Genomic DNA, 24,526 nt, shown 5'->3' with positions numbered 1-24,526 from the left:
TTTCTTTTTGCTACTAGAAAAATTTCTTAATCTTCCATCCATCATTTTTGTTTGTTTGTATGTTGGCTTTCATAAATTTTGTTTTTGAAACTCTTAAGAGCTCTTTTTATTCTTCAGATAGTTCCTTTTTTTTTTATGTCAGTATCCTGTTTTTGTTTCAAGGATGTCTTTCTGAGGATTTTTGTTTTCCTTTTCAAAGTATTCTCAGTTTCTCACATTAATCTCTGTCCTGATTTGTTTGCTTAGGTTTTTTGTTTTCATGCTAGGCATTTTCTTCAAATGTTTGGGATTCTTAGGTATTATGCAGCAGTAAGACACTAAACAGCTTTCTTTCCCCTGCCCCCCTTCAGGCAGTTCCCTGGGTTAGGAGTCCGGGTTTTGGAGAGTGTAAGGATAGCATAACCCAGCTGTTCCTCTCATCAGTCTTGCTTCCTGTGCAGCCATGAGTTACGGAACTAGGTATTTAATGAGCTCTTCTCAGCCTCTCCAAGGACCAATTCACACCATTAGTCCTCTGTTTTCTGAGTGAAAGTTTATCACGTGAGTGCCTGTGTATCCTGCATTTACACACACAAATCTCAGCCTGACTGAATTATGCAAAGGTGTTTAATGGCTTTCAGCAGCAATTCTGGGTCAGTGCAGATATCACATATTTGGCAGAAATTCTTCTACGTCTGTGGTTGGAGTTGTTTCCCAGTGTCTTCATTAGGTTTTATTGTTTCGTTTTGTTGGGTGTCTCAGGGAATTGAATAAATATGCTGTGTTTGGAAGTTTCTGAGAAAGTCTTTTAAATCCAATTGCTCCTGGCATTTTTTAAGGGTTTGAGTTTTTCCAGTTTTCCCTTCATTTACTTAAAAATTTCTGAGCACCTACTAAGCCTAGGACCTGATGGTAATTCTTTCAGGTCCTTACATTACCTAAGTATCTTTGATTATGTGATTTTCTTCACAGCTCCTCCCTTCACCCCCATTTTGTTTTTTCAAAAGTTTCCATCATGGGAAAGCTTCCTTTGCATCCATGATGGTTTTGGAAGTTTCTTTTGACCATCATCAAAATGCATTGGCTCAAGTGGTCCAAATCAGATCTTTGAGAGTATCTAATCTTTTAGGGTCTGTGTCACTTTTAAAGACACATGCTATGGAATTACATAGTAGAGTTGCACCAAAAGTGGATTTATGAAAATGTGTTTATAAATGTTTAGCTCCTCAAAAGGGAAAAAAACAAAGAGAGAAACAGAAAATAAGTTACACAAAAGGCTCTGAGAGGATGCAGTAAAATAATGTGAGGTGGAGAAACGGGATCAGTTGTTCCCTCAGGTGGTCTCAGTTCCTGCATGCCTCACCTCCTGTGAGCAGCTCTCAGTGCAGAATGTGAGCTGGGATGCTCCAGGATACGCGGTGATGCAAAGTCTTTGTTTTCCTGCAAACCCAAACCCAAACCAAGCTTCACCTGGTGCTCACTAAAGGAACCTTCACCTTTTCTACCACTAGGGGGAACAGCAGGCTGTGATGGACATAGGCATGGCGAGATGGTCGTGAGGCCACCAGTAGAGACCTTCAAAATACACTTTAAAGAACTTAGACTCTATGATTTTCACCTTGCACCCTGGTCCTAGTTGTTATTAAGTCACATTCCTAAAGTCAACAGGAATATATATTAAGACCTGTGCTCTTTTTCTGTTATCACAGCCACTAAAGAGGTCGTGGTCACTGTCACCCAAAATTCCTTCCACTTTCAGTTTCTGAGCTTCCATTGGATAGTTCAGAGTTAGATCAGGAGCAATAGTTTCTTAATCCTTTACTTGGCCTGAAAGGTGGAAATGTGGCATGCATGGAGAGGACAGACTGGGTATTTCACATGCTCTTCTTAAAGTTGAATGAAACTTATAGTTTATAAATTTACAAAATCTTAGAAGTGCACTAAATATTTAACAAGTATGGCACAGCTACCAATCAATCAGAAAAGACCATCGCCACAGGGGACCTCCACCAGGAACTTAGTGTTAGCTGGTTTACAACGCGTCTGCCCCCCAGAGTTGAACTCTTGCTGCCTCACTCTGCCCGTCAGTTTTAAGATCTGTGATGTCCGTTTCCCTCATCTGTTACATTTCAGCAGAATTAGTTCTGATCCCTTCTCCTTTTACATTCATTCATATATTCTAGTCTCCAGCACATTTGTATTTGTGAGTTCATAAATTTTCCAACATATTTCTATTGTCAGGATACCCGAAGAATTACTTCACTTCAACTGTTTTAAATTGGATTTACTCTTTCAAGGCTCTGTGCACTCTCCTGCTTAATCTCTTGATAAAGTCTAATTACTGGTGTTTGCTCATGTGTTGATCTTTCCAGGTCTTGCCTCAGGTCTTTCCAAGTTGTCTGCTTTCTTCATAGTACCTGAATTATCCACACACCCCTCCCACTCCCACCGCCTTTGTTTCACTATAGAAGAAGCTGATTTGTGTGATTTTATTTCTATTAGTTGTCTTTAAAGGTGTTTATTTGTGTTGGACTTACCTCTGATCTCAGTGGTTATTGGCTTCTGGAAGAGATCTTTTACTTCCTGCATAACCCAGAGTACAATTTTCTGTACAGAGTGGAACACTGATATTTAAAATTTTTTTGTCTGACTATCCAACTTAGTAGTAAAGTTATATTGCAGATGTCTTATCAAAAACATTTTATTTAAAATATTTAAAAATCATTCAGCAAACTTTTATCAGAATAAAGAGCAAAGAGAAGGAGAAAATTCTTCTCTAGGGCAAAATAACGAACTTTCCATTTTAACACTTTATCACCAGTTTTCTGTTTTTCATTGGGGTAGTTAATAATACGTTTTTGTTGAAAAAAATAATAGTCTCTTTGTAAATTTTGTGATGCCCTTGCACCTGTGTATTAATTACTGTCATGTACACGTTATACAGAACACTGGCATTTTTTTAAAAAGGCAAGAGGAAGCCCATTGTTTCTCAGAGCTTGTTAGCCCAGAGCATGTGTCAGCACTTCATACTTTTCCAAGGAGGGATCATTCGAATCAGCTCACAGTTAGCCGCGTGGATTTCTTGTACCTACCCATAAGTCATTCGAGATGGGGATACTGGTTTTTTTTATAAGCAGACAGTAAACATTGCTTTCAAAAGGTGCCAGGACTTCGTTCTAGTGTTCACAGTCAAATAAAACCACTAGTAATAGAACAAGGGTCAGATAAATCACTAAAAACTGCAGGTAACACAGACAACAGAATTTTTGCCAAGAGTTTACCCCAAAATCCTATCATCTAAGTGGTTTGATTTTTCATGTTTATTTTCCCTGCCCTCCCTTCACATTGTCAGTTGTCTATAGGAATAAAGAATAAAAGCAGGGACAGAGTAAATACGCACAGACTATTCTTAGGATCTTGTTCATTAAGAATGTTGGTAGAATTATTTTCTTAAAACTACTTAAAGTAACATGAAAGATATATCTTCGTCTTCAACTGAGGACTGTTTCACAATAATCTTATTGGTTTAAAATGCCAGATGTGAGGTATTAAAACATCTGGAAAAATAGGCCTACTGCCCTGACACTAAAATGAAGCAAACGAATTAAAACATTTATTTCAATATCTTTCTGTTTCATCATCCAGGCTATACAAAGAAGGGGGGGAATAAATTTAGAAATTCAATATGTAAGAATTACGAGGAAAAAGGTAACTAGGGAGAAAATTCAGGCTCAAAGATATTACAAAAAAGTTATAGGGGGGAGTCGTTATATTTTGCCTTTATTTCCACATACATGTGCTATCTGAACATAATTGTAAGTAAATACACTCGAACTCTTAAATATATGTATAATGTACACATATATGTAAATTGTAATGTTGCTAAGGATTCACATAGCTATGGTAGTTACTTAATACTAGCTGTGCAACGTAACTTTTTACCAGTCTCCCCCGGTGGGAGACAGGAGTCACAGCCGTGCCTGCCTGGGCGCTGGGGGAGCATTGAAGGCTGCGGTGCCTAGGGCCAGCAGGCCTGGCCCCGGGCAAAGCCAGCCCACCTCTTACCGGACAGCTCCAAGCAAAGGGCGGTTTCTACATCTGCAAGTGGTTGGAAAATATCAAAATAAGAATAATATTTCATAACACATAAAAAGTATGTGAAATTCAAATTTCAGTGTCCAAAACGAAGTTGTATTGGAACCCAGGCATACACACAGTCATTTATGTATATTCTTTCCTGCGGCATCAGCGGCATTGAGTAATTGTAACAGAGATGGTGTGACCTGCAGAGCCTAAGATATTTACCAGCTGTTCCTTTACAGAAAAGCTTGCCAGCCTTTTTTACCTACTAAAGTTACTTTGAACAATCTGGTGCATATTCGCACTAAACAAATGTTAATTGTTATCATTATTATTATATTTTATATAAAATAAATGACATTCATGTAGCTAAAAATACATCAGAGTCTGAAAAGTTTCATGACATATTGTTTCTGAAAATAACACTAAAAAGAAAAAAACTGAGGCATCCTGAATGATAATGTGGGGGGAAAAAATAAAATAAATTAAAAAGAAAGAGAAAAAAACCCTATTAATTATAAGTTATTGTTTAAAAATAAAAATGCCCTAGGAGTACGTACAGTACACCTAGCTCACTTAACAAGGGACTTATTTTCAGAATATTTATAAAATATATGTATTTTTTATGAGAAAACTTTCAAGTTAACAGATTACACCTCCTTCCTTCTTAATTTTCTTGTCATATGATCAATTTATGTGCTTACCGCAGTGCTTCAGTTCCAGACATAGTCTGATTCCCTATCTTAGCTCTCCATTTTTACCTACTGTCTGATCCTGCTCAGTGGAAATTCTAGCCACATGCCTGCAGTCTTTGGATGGTAGAAAGAGGAGAGAAAAGACACAGGCACCAAGAGTTAATGACAAGAACTTCAGTGTGTATGTGATCAAGGCTGGGTCTGGTCAGGTGGCACCCCTTTGGACAGAGCTCTAAATACAATGCATACAAGCCCTCGAATTCATCTCTTTGGACAGAGGCAAACCAAATTCTTATCCTAAACCAATATCACCCTATTGTGTTTGCCAAAGAATTAAATAGCCACGTGTTTTCAGGCCAAATTGACCCATCCATTAAAATTTTTTTGAGGCAATTAAAGAAATACATTACTGAGTTACCTTAGTTTATTTCATCCCATCCTTATTTTCCCCAGACTTAGACTTTCCTGGCAATCACACAAGCATTTGCTCAGATTCAGTGAGATGTGCTGATGTGTACGTGATTGGTTTGTGTAGACAGATCAAATCCTCCCTTGGCCCTCTCAGGCTATGTGGGGTTTCCAAACCCACTTGTATCAAGTCTGTTTTCTTTAAACCCTACCTCTACATCCCCACAATCTATTTCTATATCTTTTTATCCAAAGTCTTCAGCAATTGGGCCAAGTCACTATTCATCAACTGTGCAATTAGAAATCGGACAACCAAAACCAAAGAAGCTGGCACTCAAACACACCCTGCTCCTTGATTACAGCTCCAGTCTGATTTGCAGAAGAGTTTTTCAGGCTGAGCACTGGCTGATGTTCACCTAGATAGCTAGTACCAGAAACCGAGTTAGCTTTAAGGAAAGTTCCCCACTGGGAAACTGACATTTGGTTTTTGTAATAAAGTAGAACTGTTTTCTAAGTTAGAAATATTGAAGCTGTTTAATTTCAAACATGCTTCAGGAAACTTATTTGAAATACCCCAAATTCAAAATGTGACAAAAAGAAAAACTAAAATAATGGTTAATAACTTCAGTATATAAAGAGTTCATACAAATCTAAATCTATAACTAAACATTAAAAGCAAAGAAACAGCCCTAGTGGGTTTTTCCCAATGGTTAGAGCATCGCTCCCATGGACTGAAGAGTCCTGGGTTTGATTTTGGCCAAGGGCATGTATCCCTGGCCCAGAGGCAACCAGTCGATGTGTCTCTCTCACATTGATGTTTTCCTCTCTCTCTTTCTCTCTCTCCCCCTTCCACTGTCTCTGAAAAGCAATCGAAAAAATATCCTCTGATGAGGATTAAAAAATAAATAAAAATAAAAGCAAAGAAACATGCAGACAATTTTCATTTGCAAAGACACGAGCAGATCATTCACAAAAGAGAATACTACAGGTTAGCAAATCTATTGCAAAATGTTTAGCTTTACTAATATTCAAAAAATATTCAAACCAAGGCAGTGAGTTATTTTTCTTTACCCTATGTGTCATTTGATGTGTCATTTCATGCCTCATGTAATTTGATATGAAAAATATTTTTAAAAGATAGAACTCCCTTCTTGAAATGGAACAGTAAAATGAGCAAAATCACACATTATGGGGTATATGTTAGTTCAACCCCACCAGAAAGCTACTTGGTAGTCTGTTATCAAGACCCTTAGATTTTGCCATGTGCTTTGATAATGCTGTTATAAAGAAAATTTTAACTAGAAAAATCTTTATACACAAAGTTGCAAATTATAGTGCTATTTATAATAGTGCAAAAGAACCCCTGTTACGATAGGGATTTAATTAAACTCACTATAACTTAACAAACAATTCAAAATGTTTATGAGTTATAAAACAAAAATCTTAGGATATAATGTTGAGCAAAATACAGGATATAAAATTTTATATACAACATAATCACAGTCCTTTAAAACTGCACTGATACAGTAGCTGCAAGCCACATGTGACTCTACATTAAAAATCATTTCTCAGGTTCATTAACCTGAGCTTTTTCTACAGTGACCTCAATGCAACATATGCTTAGTCAAATGTTTCTTTGGACTCTTGACATAGTGCTGATGGGCCCTTCGAGGTCCATGATTAGAGTCCACCCACTCGGGTATCAGCCACTTCATATCGATCTGTCTAGTTGTTTCCTTGGCTTTTTTGATGGCTGGTTCAGTGCATGGCTATCTGGTTGGTTGTTGCTAAAATATTTTATATGATTGGGGACAGAAGGAGTTTATGATAGATTGGAATACTAAATAAGTTATTGTTCTGTCTAAACTCTGAAGGTAAATCTGTATCTTAATTATGTAAAAATGTGTAGGCCTTTTCCAGTTAGCTAGTTAGCTCCAGTGGGAACAAATTATAGCCATCAACTTAGATATGCTTGAAATATGGGAAGAACCGGTCCTCATGAGATTCAAGCTGGAAGAAATGTGCGATGAACCAGCTAAGGGAAATTCTCTGGTGTCTAGATATTTAGTGGAGGGAGAAGAGTTGCACTGAAAGTGACAGCACATGGGATTTAAGTTTGCAGTGTGATAGAGCAATTTAAAAGGCAGGCCTGGAGCAGGGTCGGGGGGCCAGTTGCTTTTAGCAATGAAATGCCATATCACAGAGCAAGAAGGTGGCGATCTTTCTTGAGCCACTAGCGGAACTACCCCGAGATGATGACACAGAACAGTGGGAATGGAGGGGGAAGGATGGGAGGAAGATCAGTGAATTGAAAAGTCAATGGTGTGAATACTCAAGGCATGATGAGTGTTATGAGCAAAGAAGGAATTTATGTATGTAAGGGTAGACTTTGGCTCACTGGCATGTAAGCATAAAATGAGTTAGGATATGGAGTGTAGGGTAATTTTAAGTAGAAAGATCAGTGTGCTCTAAAATAGTCTTTGAAAGGAGATTGCTACTTGATTACTTGGCTAAACTGAAATACTAGAAAATATTTAAGGAAGTAGTCCTATCTTCTCGTACTTCGAGGGCCGAGGGCTTCAGGGCCGAGAGGGTTACTCCTCGGTCTGGGGGCGTGTGACCCGTAACCCTTCCCGCAGTCTCCTCCCCTTTTCTCCTCCTGCCACTCGCTGGTTTGCACTCGTTCTTTACAAGGGCCTGCTTTGTGATCTCATCTCATTGCCTAGAAACCTTGAACCTGGAGGCAATAGGCAAATATGTTCTATTTTTTGCTTCTCTAAACATCCTGTACAGGCAGAATACATTGATTCATAGGCAGGAATTATAATGTTAGAGCCTTCAGGAGCCCTCTTCAAGCCTAGAGTGTACTCCACATTTGATCGCAAATAATCACTTGCAAAGATTTGCAAAGACTAAGTAAATCATGGAGGAAATGGCATCTGCCCAGCTGAGTTTGCTGCCCTTATCGTTTCCATCCCTATTGTCTGATTTGGATAGATAGGGAGTGTCTTTATTTCTCATTTCAACTGCTTCGTTTATATATTGTATCTGTTCTCTTGGTTTGCTTTGAGGTTGAGAGCATTTTTAGAGATTTTTAAGACACTGGAAGAAACATTCAAGTATCGAATGAGTGAAATTGACGGAAACCTGAATGATTTTCCAGTTAGATGTATATGGACTTGAAATCATGAATAGATTAACTTTGTGCAATTCCAGTAAGTAGAAAGATTTCACTGGGTTTATGGTTTGGCCAGAGATTTGAGGTAAGGGCACTGCCTAACCAAGAGGTTCTTCCATGGCCATTTTGCCATCTCTGATGGTTGCTGCCAGTGAAAGCTACTGCCAGTGTGTTGGGCTTGTAGCTAAGCTTTGCATGCACTCTTTCATCCTGTCATCCCAAACCCTGGGGATAGAAGGAAACTGAGGTTCAGTCACTTGCCCAAGGTCACAAGGAGTATTTAAGATGGAGCCTTTGTTTCAAACCAGTCTCCAGCTCATAGCCCTGACCCTTTCCTTCTCCCCGCTCCATCCAACAACAGGATCTTGGCACTGAATATGTTTTGAATTCTGGTCATGTTGACATCAGACAGGACACATAACAACGTGATCCTGATGGAGCTACAAAGTCAAATACAGCAAGCTTTTTCCTAAGTAATTGAGGGAGGAAACCCTTATTCAGAAGACCAGGCTTGCAAATTTTTTTTCATAAGGCTCTGGAGTTATTTTCCTTTTGAGTCATTGCACTTATTTACCCAGTTGACATATGTAAATGAAATAAATACCTGAGAGAGTATGTTCCTGAGTCACTAACATCCATGTTTGTTAAGGATGTATGTGAATTTTTTTTATGGAAATAAAGTATCCAAAGTTGGATAAGCTACAAATGATAATTTTGAGTCAAATTTTACATCATCATGGGTTATTACATAAAAAAGTCAACTAGTCTTGGTCTTTTAATAATGACCTCGCTGGGCGGGGCTCAGCAGTTGAGCATCGACCTAGGATCCAGGAGATCGCAGTTCAATTCCCAGTCCGGGCACATGCCCGGGTTGCGGGCTCAATCCCCAGTTGGGGCCGTGCAGGAGGCAGCAGGTCAATGACGACTCTCCCATCATTGGTGTCTCTCCCTCCCCCTCTCCCTCTCCCTTCCTCTCTCTGAAATCAATAAAGACATATATTTTTTTTTTAATTAAGGTAATAATGACCTTTAATAAGGTAACATAAGATATTCTTCAATGAGTTATGTCTCAGAGGAAATAGTGAAGCAGAATTTTCCCAGATCTCCTTACAGGTTTGTGGGTTTAAATTCTTCTCTGCTTTGCGTTTGTTCTCCTTTCTCCCTGTAATCTCTCCATCTGTCAAGATGCAACTCAGCGACATTTGCTTTTCAGTCAAGTCTTTCCTTCTTGCATGACCCCCCTCCTCTGTTGGCCATCACGTGGACCTGGAATACACACTGGCACTCCTGTCTTTAGTCTTCCAGGACACACACCCCATCTCCAGAATGCCAGTCCCAGCTTCTAACAAACCCTTATTGTGTGTGTACTGAGTGATGGGCAAACGAGGAGCAGGACTGTGTGCTGGGGATGCAAGGAAGGAGCCAGTCTAGCGAGGGCTCGGGAGAGGATTTCTTGGGGAAGTCAGGTAGATCTGGGCCTTGAAGGATTAGGAGTGAGGACAGCATTATAAGCCACAGGTCAGGAATGTTCAGTCGTGCTTGTGTGACAGTGCTGACATTGAGTCCATTTATGGGGACGAGAGCATTTGTGTGGGGTTCAGATGGAAGGTGTGCACTGGGGTCAGGCTGTGCTCAGCTCTGAATGCCAGACTGAGGAACCTGGGGGCTTTACTCTATAGGCAGCATTAGTCAGTCTTGTGTTAGCAGGCGATGGCAATGTTTTCTGCAGATTAGAGATCTTGAGAATTAATTTGAGATGTTAGAGATTAGAGTTATGAGACCCCCTCACTGATGGCTTCAGCAGGTATTTTTCTGATGACAGTGGAAGATACTGAATGGTCCATTGAGGTTACAAACTGGGGAGTAGATAGCCTGTCCTCCATGCGCCAGGGATCAGGGTGAATGTTCCCAGTTTTGTGCTCTACCTTTCACTGGTTCCAGCCCATGGGAGGAGGGTTACTTGATCAGCATTGTCTTAGTCCGTTTGGCCTATATCAAAATACCATAGACTGGGTGGGTTATAAACAGCATTTATTTCTCACAGATCTGGAGGCTGAGAAGCCCAAGATCTAAGTGCAGGCAGTTTTGGTGTCTGGGGAAGGCCTGCTTCCTGGTTCATAGATGTTTGTCTGTCTTGTTCTGTCCTCACATGGCAGAAGGGGTGAGGGAGCTCTCTGAGATCATTTCTGTAAGGGCACTAATCCCAGTCACCGCCTGATGACTCTACCTCTTAATACCATCACAATGGTATTGTTCACTTTAACGTGTGCATTTTAGAGAGGCACACATTTACCCCAGGCAAGGGGTAAATGTGGGGGCAAGGGATTTGTGACTGCATGGAGACCAGCCAAGCCAATGTGCTCTCTTGCTCACAGCCTGCCCTCAGGTTCTGTGGCCACTTTGCCCTTCCCATGTCCATCTCTGTGTGGGGACACAGACCAGGCACGCCCATCTAGTCTCTGCTTCCTCACCTGCATCCATCCAGGCCACCCTTCATTGGGAGAGACACTTGCTTTCAGTCCAGTACATGTGGTGGCTGGTGGCTGACAAGAAATCAGAAGCCCCCTTGGGCCTCAGGCATAGGCCAGGCCCACGTAGTTGACAGGGAGCCTGTGTTTAGCTCCCTGTAAAACCCTGATCCTCAGCCATACATGTGTCTCCTACACGGCTGTTTTGTTTTCCTCCTTGAAACCCCATGCACTGGCAAATGACTAAACAAGTGCTATGAAGTCCCCTGGGACCTGCTGTTCCTCCTAGATTGCAATTCCTACTGAGCAAAGTGGATTATGCCTCATGCTCTGCACGTTGCACTACCTTGTGAAGTATTGTGAAAATCTCATTTAGTCCATTTAGGATGTAGTCCAGGGGCCTTGATATGGAGCATGTCGGTTTGTAAATATTCTCAGTTGGGGGTGGGGGGAACATAAAGAATTTTCACTGTGGAGTGAAAAGACTCACACAGCATAATGTCAGGATATTAACTCACCTTAATTGGGAAAAACAAAAAAGAATGAAGCTGGCAAGGTTAAATTTTCATAGCAGGGACTCAGACACTTGGCTGGATGTGTCTACTCACACTTCTATCCCAACAGTGGGGTAGAGCATTGCCTTCCACGTTGTCCTACTGGTTCATCAAGCTTTCCACACCTCCCTCTCCACATGTGATTTGTGAGTCAGCAGCATCAGCCTCACTCAAAAGAGCTTATTTGGGAGGGAGATGTATCTAGGTATACCAACCAAAAGTATTTGATATAATAAGAAACAGAAGCTATAAGTCAAAATAGCTTCAGAACTATAAAAGGTGCTTATTGGCTGATATTACTAAAAAATCTAGAGGCATAACTAAATTTAGGCATGGGGTTTTGGGGGTTCATTTATTTTTTGTTTTAATTTATTTTTCAGTTACAGTTTACACACAATAGTATCTTAGTTTCAGGTGTATAATATAGTGGTTAGACATTATATACCTTAAAAGGGATCATCAAAGTGATCTAGTACCCATCTGACACTATGCATAGTTATGAACAACATTATTGACTGTATTCCCTGTGCTGTACTTTACATCCCCATGGCTGTTTTTATAACTGGCAATTTATACTTCTTAATCCCTTTTCACCTTTTTCACCCATCCCCCCCAATCGCCCTCCTATCTGGCAACCATCAATGTTTTCTCTGTATCTATGAGTTTGTTTCTGTTTTGTTTGCTTTGTTTTTTACATTTTACATATAAGCAAAATCATATGGTATTTGTCTTTCTCTGCCTTGCTTATTTCACTGAGCATAACACCCTCTAGGTCTGTCCATGCTGTCTGAAATGGCAAGATTTCATTCTTTTTATGGCTGAGTAATACTCCATTGTATATATGTACCACAGCTTCTTTATCCAGTCATCTGTAGATGGACACTTAAGTTGCTACCATATCTTGGCTATTGTAAATAATGCTGCAGTTAACATAGAGGCAAATACATCTTTTTGAATTAGTGTTTTGGATTTCTTTGGATAAATACCCAGAAATAGAATTGCTGGGTCATATGATAATTCTATTTTTAACTTTTTTAGGAATCTGCATACTGTTTCTGATAGTGCCTGCAGCAGTTTGCAATTTCACCAACAGTGCACAAGCATTTCCTTTTCTCCACATCCTTGCCAACACTTGTTGATTATTGATGATTGCCATTCTGACAGGTGTGATATCTCATTGTGGTTTTAATTTGCATTTCCTCCCAGCCTTCAGAGTTTCTGTTGAGAAATCAAATGATAGTCTTATAGGCGCTCCCATGTATGTAACTAACTGCTTTTTTCTTGCTGATTCTAAGATTCTCTCTGTCTTTGACTTTGGAATTTTGTGTTTTATAGTTGGTTGAGCCACTGCTTTACTAAGTGTTTGCTTTTGTCAGTGAGAATTTTTTCTTTGTTATATTTTCTTATTCATATTTTCATCTTTCTTTTCTTCTAAGAGAAGTTCCTTTAACATTTCTTGTAATGCTGGTTTAGTGATGATAAACTGCTTTAGCTTTTTCTTGTCTGGCAAGCTCTTTATCTCTCCAATTCTAAATGATAGCCTTGCTGGGTAGAGTAATCTTGGTTGTAGGTCTTTGCACATTGAACATTTTGTGCTATTCCCTCTGGTCTGCCAAGCTCCTGTTAAGAAATCAGCTGATAGCCTTATGTGAGCTTCATTGTACACAACTAACTGCTTTATTTTTATTACTTTTAAGATTCTTCCTTTTCTTTAACCTTTGACATTTTAATTATGATGTGTCTTGTTGTGGGCCTTTTTGGGTTCATCTTGTTTGGGATTCTCTGCACTTCCTGAACTTGTATGTCTGTTTTCTTTGCCAGGTCAGGGAAGTTTTCAGTCACTATTTCTTCAAATAGGTTTTCAATGCCTGTTCTCTCTGTGATGTGAATGTTGATATGCTTATCCCAGAAGTCCCTTAAACTGTCCTCATTTTTTAAAATTCTTTTTTTCTGTTTTATATTTCAATTGTGTGTCTTCTACTACCTTGTATCCCAGATTACTGATTCAATCCTCCGCTTCATCTAATCTGCTGTTGATTGCCTCTAGTGTATACTCTATTTCAGTTATTGTATTCTTCATTTCTGACTGGTTATTTTTTCATATTTTCTATCTCCTGTTTTAGGTTTTCTACCTTTGTTGAAGTTCTTACTGAATTCATCTGTTCTTCCCCTAGGTTCATTAAGCATCCTTATAACCAGTATTTTGAACTCTGTATGAAGTAGGTTGCTTGACTTCATTTCATTTAGTTTCTTTTTCTGGGGTTTAGTCCTGTTCTTTCATTTGGATCATGCCCCTTTGACTCCCTATGTTTGTTTCTATGTATGAGGTAAATCTTCTGTATCCCCCAGCCTTGACAGAGTGGCCTTATGTAGAAGGTGTTCTCTGGGGCCCTCTGGCTCATTCTCCCTGGTCAACTGCACCAGGTACTTCAGGGGTGTCTCCTGTGTGGATTGTGTGTGCCCTCCTGTTTTAGTTGAGGCTCAGTTGCTCTTGACACATCCATGAGTGGGTTTGACACAGAATGACTGCCTGTGAGGATTGGCCATGACTACATTGGATGAGCTGTTGTGGGAGGGCTGACTCCATGGAGCAGAAGTCACTTTTGTGAGGCTCTTGTGCCAGCTGAGCCTGCCCTTCAGGTGTGTGTTTGTAGAGCTGGTTGGGTGGTACTCTGATGTGGTCTAAAGTTAGCCACTGCTGTTCCAGGCTTAGGGCCTCTTGGTAGGAGCTACAAAGTGATCTGTGGTTGATTGTGACTTGTGTTATGCATGGAGTCGCTTGGGAGAGACTATGCTATGAACTGAATCTGGCTGGCACTTGTGTTGGGCTTGGGACCCTTTGGTGGGCACCACGATGTGAGCTGAGGCAAGCTGCCACTTTTACTGGGTCTTTGGCCACTTAGTTTAAACTACATTCTAGGCCAAGATTGGCCACTGCTTAGGCCAGACTTAGGGCCACCTAATGGGAATTACAATGTAAGCTGAGACTGGTTGCCACTTGTACTGGTCTTGGAGCTACTTAGCAAGATTTAAAAGTTATGCTGAGCCTGGCTAGACATGGCTCAGTGGTTGAGCATCGACCTAGGACCCAGGAGATCGTGGTTCGATTCCCAGTCGGGGCACATGCCCAGGTTGTGGGCTGGATCCTCAGTCGGGGGCATGCAGCAGGCAGCCAATCAATGACGACTCTCTCATCACTAATGTTTCTCTCTTCCTCTCCTTTCCTCTCTCTGAAATCAATAAAGATATATTTTTAAAAAATAAAAGGTATGCTGAGGCCAGCCACTGCTTGTTTGGGGTTTGCAGACATTTGAGAGGTTTTGCAAAAGTCCACAGCACAAGCTGGGGCAGGATGCTTGTGTGGAGGAGTCACTGGAAGAGGCTCGGGCTGGGCAGGCGTGTCGGGGGGGGGGGGGGCACGAGGGTGGGGTGAAGGGACTCAGCTAGGCTAATGAAGAGCAGTGACTTAGCTCCCACCTGTGCCATGCTACCTGCGTGGGAGGAGGGTTCACCAAAGGAACATAGCGCCTTCCAGTGCTTCCGTCCCAGGAGCCCGTTACCCTCACCCTGCGCCCTGGCCCTCACCTTGAAGTCGGTTTAGTTCCTCCCCATTTGTTCCTGGTGCTTTTCGAGCTGCTGCTCCTGCAGTGGAGCTTAGAGGGGGGAGTTTGTGAGTGAGTCTGCCCACTGGTTCTTTAAGATCGACTCTGCATCCTGCAGCCCTTTGTCTTTCTCGGCTGCAGCCCCCCCCCCCCACTGTTGTTCACAGCCAGATATTATAGGGAATCCTCTTCTCAGCGCTGGGGAGCCGGGTGTGGGGCTGTGGCCCCTGGCTGCTCAGGGGGGACCTCTGCATCCCAGATACCCCTCCCGATTCTAACTGCCACACGGTGTGGGAGCTGCCTGTTCCATGCCTCCGCCCCTCCTACCAGTCACAACATGGCTTCTTCTTTATATTCTTAGTTATAGGAATTCTTTTCAGCTTGCCTTCATGGTTCTCCATGATGGTTTTTCTGTAATTTAATTGTAATTTTGACCAAGCAGTCACAGCCAGGTGCGCAGGACCTGGTTTTAGATGGCTGCTAGGCGCTCCTGAAGCTACATGAGCCCTCTTCCACACTCTTCATGAAAGCAAGTTTCTCTGTTCCAGAGTTCCCAGCAAAAGTCCTGGGTTAATTAAACCAATTAAGCTGTTTAGCTGAACTGAAGATTATAAGCCAGGGAAGAGATATTCTGATTGATTGACCCAGGCCTAAACCAACCAGGGTGCCAGGGGAATGGGATGTTCTGAGCCTCCAGTTAGCAGTAGAGGTGGGCTCAGTCCCAGGCAGGCTTCTTTGTTGCCTGAAACTCAATCATAACATGTAGAAATCGGGGCTGGAAAGTATCACCTGTATGTCTAGAAACGTGCCCATACACCATAGCTTATGTCCTAGGAAAGGACGACTCCCCAATTCTGCCACCTTTATTTGTGACCTGAGGGTGGGAATTTTTTGAAGTGAGTGTGGTTGTGGGAGGAACACCTGGCAAGCAGATGTGGATGAAGCTCTCTAACTTTTGGGTAATGAGTGCATTTTCTAAGAGGAGTGATTTGACTCTGGAGTAGCTTTGATTAGCATCTTCATTACAGAGCAAGTTGACTAATTGCTTGAGAATTCATTAAGGTTATATGTTACCAAGGTTGGTTTGATAGTATAACTTCGGGTAAAAACTGAAGGTTAGAAATAATCACATTTCTATCTCCAGGTAATTACATAGTCTCCACATAACCTCTGCAATCCTGTATGAAAATTATAGTGAAATGTAGGGAGAAATTGTGCTCCAATAAAAGGGAAGTGTATGCTCTAAAAATATTTTTCCACTAGTATTTTTATCAGGGGATATATATATATATATATATATATATTAGTAATAATTCTAGAAATATAGATGCACTTTGGGCAAAGAATTATCTTTGTTTTCATTGTTTAAAATAGTTAATTCTGGTGCCCCAAATTAAACACAGCTTAGTAAACACAAAAATGAAGCCTAGTATGTAGCTGTTAATTCAGATCTTAAGGATTTGGTCATGAATAATTTTTGGTGAGAATTTATGACAGTGTGCCATGTACAACAGGATTCTTGTGGCTTTGCTTGCTTTCTCTTAAGTTCGAAGGGAAGTTATCTCAGCAGATTTATTAGTGTTCTCTTCTTCCTGTCAACCTGAGAGTTTACGTCATGAGAACAGCTCGTATGTGTCCTGAACCATTTGCATGTAAATCCTGATAAAAGTTACTACAGCTCAGGCCAAGGCTACAAAATCGGATGCATACAGAAGACAGGTGGGACTTCAGAAACACAGTTCACAGACTGAGTAATCAAGTAATTCACGCCTTGTTTTTCTGATGATTTCTTTCAGAACCGAATGGAGGAAAGCAAAGCACTCTTTAGAACAATTATCACGTATCCCTGGTTCCAGAACTCCTCAGTTATTCTGTTCTTAAACAAGAAAGATCTTCTAGAGGAGAAAATTATGTATTCCCACCTAGTCGACTACTTCCCGGAATACGATGGTAAGTCAGCCCTCCAGCCAGCCCAGTAGCTGGGGAGATGGTTTTCCTCCCAGGACCAGCGCAGGAGCTACCACCCTGCAGAGCACCCGGCTGCCTTTGCCCTCAGAAGCATGCGTGTTGTGACTGATGAAGGATGAGTATTTGTTTGCTCCATCTTTTGATGACATGAAACATTTCATTCCCTAACAATACTGAGAGATACAGCAAAAGAAAACAACTTCTTGCATGTTTTGCAATGAGTATATCAGAAGAGGGAACAATCCAGCAGTGTTAACCAATTGTGTACCAACCATTATAATTCCCTCTGTATCTCCCTTTCATTTGGTGACAGTCTGCCTCTGCCTCTCTCTGAAGAGAGAACGCCGTTTTGGGGTCAAGAGCCATGCTCTGAAGTCAGCTACCCAAGTTCAAATCTATGCTTCCTCTTTATAGAACCACGATCAAGTCACTTAGTTTCTCTGGGCTTTAGGACCAAACTCATGGGATTATTTTGTAGACTCTGATAGATAACATATGTGTGACATTTTAGCATAATGACTGGCATGTAGTGAATATTCAGGAAATATTTACTTTGGGGAGGCTTTATGGGCCGATGAAGGACCATCCTCCTTAGGAAAGTTGCCCATACTTTAAGCTCTTTCTCTAGTATTTAGAATCAATAGCAATCCAGTATTCATATGGCTTTGCATTATTTACTTCCTTCTTTTAAACAGATCTTGCCTCCCCAACTAGACTGTAAAATCCTGAACAACTGTACAGAACATCCAACCCATTCTGAGAAATACTTGATCAACTAATAATAAAATGTATCCACTGATTTGTTGTTCCACCCATTCATTCATCCATTGGTTGATTCTTGTATGTGCCCTGACTGGGACTTGAACCCTAACCTGGGCGTATCAAGACGGGAGCTACCTGGCCAAGGCCTGCACCTAGCCACTCTAAATAAAGTGAAAGAGTTACAGCTGCTGCCCCATAAGTTTTATTGAAACAGCCACATCCATTCATTTAGGCACTATGACTGCTTTCATGCTACAACAGCAGAATTAAGTAGTTATGAGAGAGATCAGATGCCTAAAATATTTACTCTGGCCCTTTACAGAGAAAGTTTGCCAAACCCTGGTCTAGATAGAATGGTAGTTAGAGGACAAGCTTTGACTGTCAGAGTCCCAGCCCTGCTACTTGCCATGATGCCTTGGATAAGTTTATTCAACTCCTCACTTTCTTCCTAAGTAAAAAAGAATTGAATGGAGTCATAAAGTCAAGTCACTTAGCATAATACCTACCACAGAAGAGCATAAACCCAAAGATCTATTGTAGAGGGTGCGTAACAGCAAGAGAACAGACTAGTTTTACATTAATTTCATCAACAATGGTATCTGGGAAGGATATCAGTTCAACATTGTTTCTGTTTTTCTAAAAGCTCCCTCAAAGACAATTACTTCAAAAAACTACGATTCAAAAAACTATTCAATTTGGCTTCATAGCTCTCCGAATATACAAACACACAGGGATGGCCTTTTACTCATCCTTTCATTCCACGCGCGTTGGTGTGCTGCCCAAGGAAGAGAGACGGTGCATGTTTAAAGAACTGAAGGTCCCGTCCCAGATTCATGATAGATTCTGAAGGCTGGCGAACTGAAAGTAACATTTGTCTGTGGTGTTATCAGCAATTAGAGATAGTGCCGTTTTTGTTAGCACTGTGTTCCCATCTCTTCTCCAAGTACATTTTCCTTTGCGTGGTGCTGTTCCTTTAAAAACAAGTACTTTCCCACCCTAAACAGTGTTTTCACTGTTACCCCTTTTAATCTGCCACTAGCCTGCCACCAAGTCATAAATGCCTGAAACTGTATTCCTTAGTCTCCCTGAGAAAACTATGGAAGGAACTAACTTCATGTGTAGTTCACTTGCTCTCCCATGGCAACAGGCTAGTGCGTTAAACGCAACATCTGCCCAAGTAAGACGGGCACAGAGCATCTGGCTTACACCAAAACACACGTGCTTGCCTCACCCCCTGGAAAGAGAGATTCATCATTTTTCTCAGAATTTGGTGAGAATCAGCAGATGGGAAATGACCTCTCCCCCCTCACATAGTGCCCACATGTCGACCAGCGTGTTTCCATGACATGCTTGCGTTCAGGATGACAGAAGGCAGACCCAGCACAGCCTGCCCACCAAGGCTCAGGTTGCTCGGTGCAGCACACAGCCACATCACACATCGGTTGTATTTTTCTGCAACAAAGCCTTTTTCCCCCCTCTCTATACGACATCTTCCTGATCTGTTTACATATCTCCTTTGTCATATTTTCCTCAGACTCCCCATCACTGTATTTTCCGTCCAACATGTGCCCGTTGGGAATGTCTTAACATCGGAAGGTGGTGGTTACTGTTCTTCTCCCCCAGTATACACCTAACGCACATAGGACACTTGGCCCCGGCAGGAAGGCAGTTAGTCACAAAGCAAACGCAGCTGTCGTTTTAGGAGATCCGAAGCCCTTGTAAGATGAGCTAAGACTGAACAAATGCTAGGCCCACTCTGCAGTGATGTTTTTGTAATAAACATGTTTATGGTATTATAAATTTCACACTTCCACATTTCTGCACTTACAAGGTTTTAATCGTAATGAGTGCCAGTTTGGTATTTCTCTTTAGGAAGGGAAACTATCATTTCCACATGGACTTGAATTGCCAAATTGTTCAGGGGCTGTGGAATTCTGTTTCTGCTATCATGGCTATAATGATTTCTTTGTAGTTTGTGTTCATTCATATAACATAATTATACTTAAAAAACATAACATACTCCAAGTGCTCTTTAATGAACTCGAGTCTAGTTCTGATATTCTTCAGAGTAAAAAGGAAAATAAAGAAAAAATAGGTAGACCCTTTTTCCCAAATAGGGTAAGTACAAAAGCATATGGAAGCTCATTCATTCACAAACTGTCCCTCTCCTCCCTTGGCCAACAGGACCCCAGAGAGATGCGCAGGCAGCCCGAGAATTCATCCTGAAGATGTTCGTGGACCTGAACCCGGACAGTGACAAAATTATCTACTCCCACTTCACGTGCGCCACAGACACCGAGAACATCCGCTTTGTCTTTGCTGCCGTCAAGGACACCATCCTCCAGTTGAACCTGAAGGAGTACAATCTGGTCTAATTGTGCCTCCTCGACACCGCCCTTCCCTTCCTTGGTGGGCTATTGAAGCTATACAGAGGGACTGTATTTCTGTGGAAAACAATTTGCATAATACTAATTTATTGCCGTCCTGGACTCTGTGTGAGTGTGTCCACAGAGTTTGTAGTAAATATTATGATTTTATTTAAACTATTCCGAGGAAAAACAGGATGCTGAATACAGTCCCAGCACATTTCCTCTCTCTCTTTTTTTTTAGGCAAAACCTCGTGATTCAATGTATTTTAAATTCTCAGTCATGCACTCACAAAGATAAGTTGTTTCTCTCTCTCTCTCTCTCTCTCTTTTCTATTGAGCAAAACGAAGCTGATTTCCTTTTCCCTAGCCCATACCTCTCTCCTGATTTCTCCCTGGTTACAATGGCCTTTATCCTGGTTCCATTCTTGGTCAGGTTTCTCTCTCGAATGAATCAGTTCAGGACAACATCATTCAAAAATTTAAGCCATCAACATCAGCTTAATGTAACAGTCTAGTTTTTGCTGAAGGATTATAAGTATTAATACTATGGTTTTAAATGTATTGCTCTGGATACACATATAGAGTTTTTTATATAAGTATATTGTCTTGCCTCACTTTGGGCTGGATGCCCGTCTAACAGTTGTCATTTCTTTTGGATTCTGCCTCCAGCCATAGCGTGGCTGCTCAGAGAAATGTGCAGAAGTCAGTAGGCGAGGGCAGAGAGGCGCAGAAGGAGTCCTTTCTTTTGAAATGCCATGTGCCATTGTCCTTCCTCCCTTCCTTACTTTTTCTTTCTTTTACCGCCTCTTCTTTAAATTGCAGATGCCAAAAAATATGCCAACAGACACTACATTACCCCAGTGGCTGCTACCCGGGGCCTTTTCATAGGTTGCTCTTAATTTTTTCCCCCCTTAGTTAAGATTTTTCCTCCCTTTTTTTCTTAGTATTTGGGCCACAATTTTTAGATGACTTTTATTATGGGTCTGTGTTGCCAAAGCTGGCTTTTTGTAAAACAGAATAAGAAGAACTTAAAAATAAAAGCCGGTATCTTAAAATTGTAAGAGAATAAGACTGTGAAGCCTAAAATGATTGGCTGAGAATGAACCTGAAACACCAGTTGCCAAACATTTGGTAACTGTAAATTTGATTCTCATGGTCCATTCTTTTCTTTGACCTTAAATTACATTGTTTAGTCTCCACGTTCCATGTTGAGTGTCCAAATCAGCAATGTGGACAAGTGTCCCTGTGATGCAACGTGACATTCGCTTGTGTCTCTTCATTTGAAGCCAGTTTTACTCTATGTTCGAGTAGGTCTGCCAAGAACATTGATTGATAGTATTATTCTGTCACCTTTAGTTTGCAAAAATCTGAAGCTACTGCTAGTTTACCTTGGATCTTTTTGAACTGGTGACTGGTTAAGTTAAGGAAGATTTGTGGGCTTAACTCAAAAGTAACCTCTCATTGTTCCATAGAACATGTATTTATGTAACTGAACCTACTAAGAGAGATGTTTGGAGTTCTCTATGTGCAATTTTCACATGCAAAAAATACAGCACATGCATTGATGAGCTCTCCTGTCAAGCAGCATGAGTTGAAACATGATTTAAGAAAACAAATCATGATTGTTTTAAACCTGCTGGGAAGTTAGAATTAGGCCATGACACTGGTCTCATTTTAACTGTAATACTATTTGGCACAAGTCTAAACTTCCATATAAATCACTCTCCTGGAACAACAAAGGGGAGGGAGAAAACCAATGGCTTATTAGATGAGTACCAGAGTTACTAAATAGTAATGAAGTGTTCTCATTCTCTACTCTCCCAGCCTCAAAAAACACAGGTTACTTTTTTTCCTTGCTCAGAAAGCACCTGTAATTTAATTACGAAACAGACTGCCTGTAAGTATAGTGCAATTACGAATGCTCTAATCGTTGTACATACATCTCTCTTGATATTGCAGCATCCATACTGGCTTTGTGATCATTAATTGTTTTGGCAGATTGAATGTGCTGTATTGATATGTATCTATGTAATTGTATGTCTTATAGCTAATTCACATTTTGAATAATGTTATTTTATTTACTTTTTTAAGAGAGGAGAATGTAAATTTGTCAGTTTATTTCTGACTAGGGATATTTTTTTTTTCCATTTAGAAAAGAAGAAAAAAAAAATCTTACTGTCGTACAGAGCGGTACTAGCATCGTGCTGTATAAAATCATGTGCACATTCCTGAGTAGAGGTATACTGATTATAAGTCCCAAAGGTAATTTCATAGCAAAATACATCAAATCAGTTGGAGCTTTTATACAAACATGGAAACCAACTTTGTAGAACTTTTGCCATTTACCTAGGATTGGAATATGAGCTTTTATACAATTCATATTCTTATTTGGCAAATGCACAGTTTAGTATTACCTCTCAGATGGCCTTTATTAGAAAGGCAGTTTTAGAAGCTATTGTGATCCACTAAGGAAATGTTTTAACAGCTAGAGACCACTGCTTGCCTGAAAGGGCGATCTTAAATTTGGTGCAGCAAAAAAATTACAAAAAACAACAACAACAAAAAAAAGTAAACAACATTTGAAGGCCTACAGTGTGTATAGAGAAAACCTCATCACAAGATCATAAGTGTTACAGTTGTAGGGAATCAAGATATTCTATTTAATAGAGCTATAGTAGATTGTAGTTGATTAAACATGATCCTAAAGCTCAGAGGAAGCTGAGCAACACAGGGAAAGATTGTTCTGTGTGTCTTTATGAAATTGGAATGGGATTGCTATGCAGAATTGAGGTTTGTGGCCTCACTGTCCCTCTTAGGGTGCATGACAAGATCCTTTCTCTTGAGAAAGGAAAAAATTGATCACCCTAGCTGCAGTGATGCCTAGAGGCCTAATTGTAGCCACACTAGTCAGTCGAAGCTAAAGAATTTTCTTTTTCATTTCTCTGTTTGGGGTTTTATTGAAGGGGTTAGGGGCGGGAAGGGATTCTTTTCAGTTTTGTATAAAAACCAAGTTTACTCATGCTTTATATTATATTGTGATTGCAAGCGTTATCGGCGTGAGCCACTGGACTCCTGTTGATGCTCTAGGTGACGGAGGCCTGTGGCAGGTTTTATGGTGACTTGGGCATGTCTTACTCAGAAACAAAAACCCAAAAAAACCTTTCTTCAGCATACCAAGGCAAGCAGCCATTTCATGACTCACTTAACACATCGCAGTGTACCAAGTTTACAGATGATTTTTCCCTTTTTTGCGTGACATGGCAGTTTCAACCCACAGAGAATTCCTTATCTGTAAATTGGAGGTTTGTACTATGCCTTACAGAGCTTAAATTCAGAAGTTTGTGCCTCATATCTGAAACAAAGGGAAATAACACGCCCATTCAAAAGTAAATACATCCCCTCAAAGTTTTTTTTAAAACATTTCCATATAAAGAGCTCTGTTGAATGTCATGAATAGACTGGGGGAGGGGGGCGGTCTTCTTAGGAACCTGCATATGTTGTTTACTAACAAAGGACATCTACAAAAGGTATTTGAAGAACACCTGAAACTTGTATTTTTTTGTAGATTAACTAGCAGGCCTAATATTTAAAAAGGTAATTCAGCTAAAGGACAATTTACTTTTTGTACTTCAGACTATCTTGATTGTCAAGGTGTACGAACTGTAATCTTAAAATTTATACTGCCACATGATTGTAAATTTTAGTTGTCTTAAGTTAGGAATTGGTGACATGCTATTTATGCTGGATTTGGGTCAAAATGACTTATTTGCAAAAAAATAAAAAATAATGGGAAGAAAGGGCTGCATAATGAAATACTGCAAGACTCAGATATTGGTTGGAAATAACCTTCAAATTACCTTCAATTTCTCTTTGTTTTCAGTTTCTCAAAAAAGAACGAATGAAATGAAATATAGCAGAATGTTAACCCATATAAAAATAAAGTGTACCCAAATATTGTAATGTATATTGCTGCTCTTCTTAAAATTAAGTAAGGGTTGAAAACCACTTAATTGGTAATTGACAGCATCTCAATTGATACAAATAAGGTGTGCTTGGTATACGTTAACATTTTCTTCCAAAGATATATCTTTGGTTAGAAACACACAAAAACTAAAATGAGTAATACTGTATGTTTATCTATCTCTACATATTTCCAGCATATGTAGCGTTAATAGATCTGTCCTGGTAACTGTGTCTTTGGGATTTAATTTTTGGTTCCATCAAATTAGGAAAAGAAATGGCCTAGTTGTATGTGATTAGCTAGAGATTTTTGGAGCCAGACACCTGCTGTTTAGTAGCTACTTAGTACAGAGTCTCAACTTGTCATTTGTTTTTCTCACAATAAAAAACATTTCCTGCCATCTTCCCAGCTAGCAGTGCCCTTTCCGTAACACTTGCCTCTAGAATCATCCATTCAAAGTATGCATACACACCTAGCACATAGTAGGTGCTCAGATATTAAT

General features: G+C 40.4%; 1 protein-coding gene across 1 annotated transcript in view; it reads left to right on the top strand.

Moving 5' to 3' along the window:
- Positions 1-24,027, top strand: part of LOC107544926 (guanine nucleotide-binding protein G(q) subunit alpha) — a 245,076-nt gene extending 221,049 nt beyond the window's left edge. Inside the window, exons 6-7 of the mRNA XM_087822712.1 lie at positions 16,761-16,914; positions 19,879-24,027. Coding sequence (XP_087678838.1) covers positions 16,761-16,914; positions 19,879-20,069 — 345 coding nt within the window. The 3' untranslated portion in view covers positions 20,070-24,027. The remainder of the gene's footprint in view (positions 1-16,760; positions 16,915-19,878) is intronic.
- The last annotated feature ends 499 nt before the right edge of the window (positions 24,028-24,526 follow it).

The sequence above is a fragment of the Miniopterus natalensis genome, chromosome 12 (genome assembly GCF_054644295.1).
Source record: "Miniopterus natalensis isolate mMinNat1 chromosome 12, mMinNat1.hap1, whole genome shotgun sequence".
Taxonomy (NCBI): Eukaryota; Metazoa; Chordata; class Mammalia; order Chiroptera; family Miniopteridae; genus Miniopterus; species Miniopterus natalensis.
Note: the sequence above shows the minus strand (reverse complement) of the source record. Positions and strands in the feature narration are given on the sequence as shown.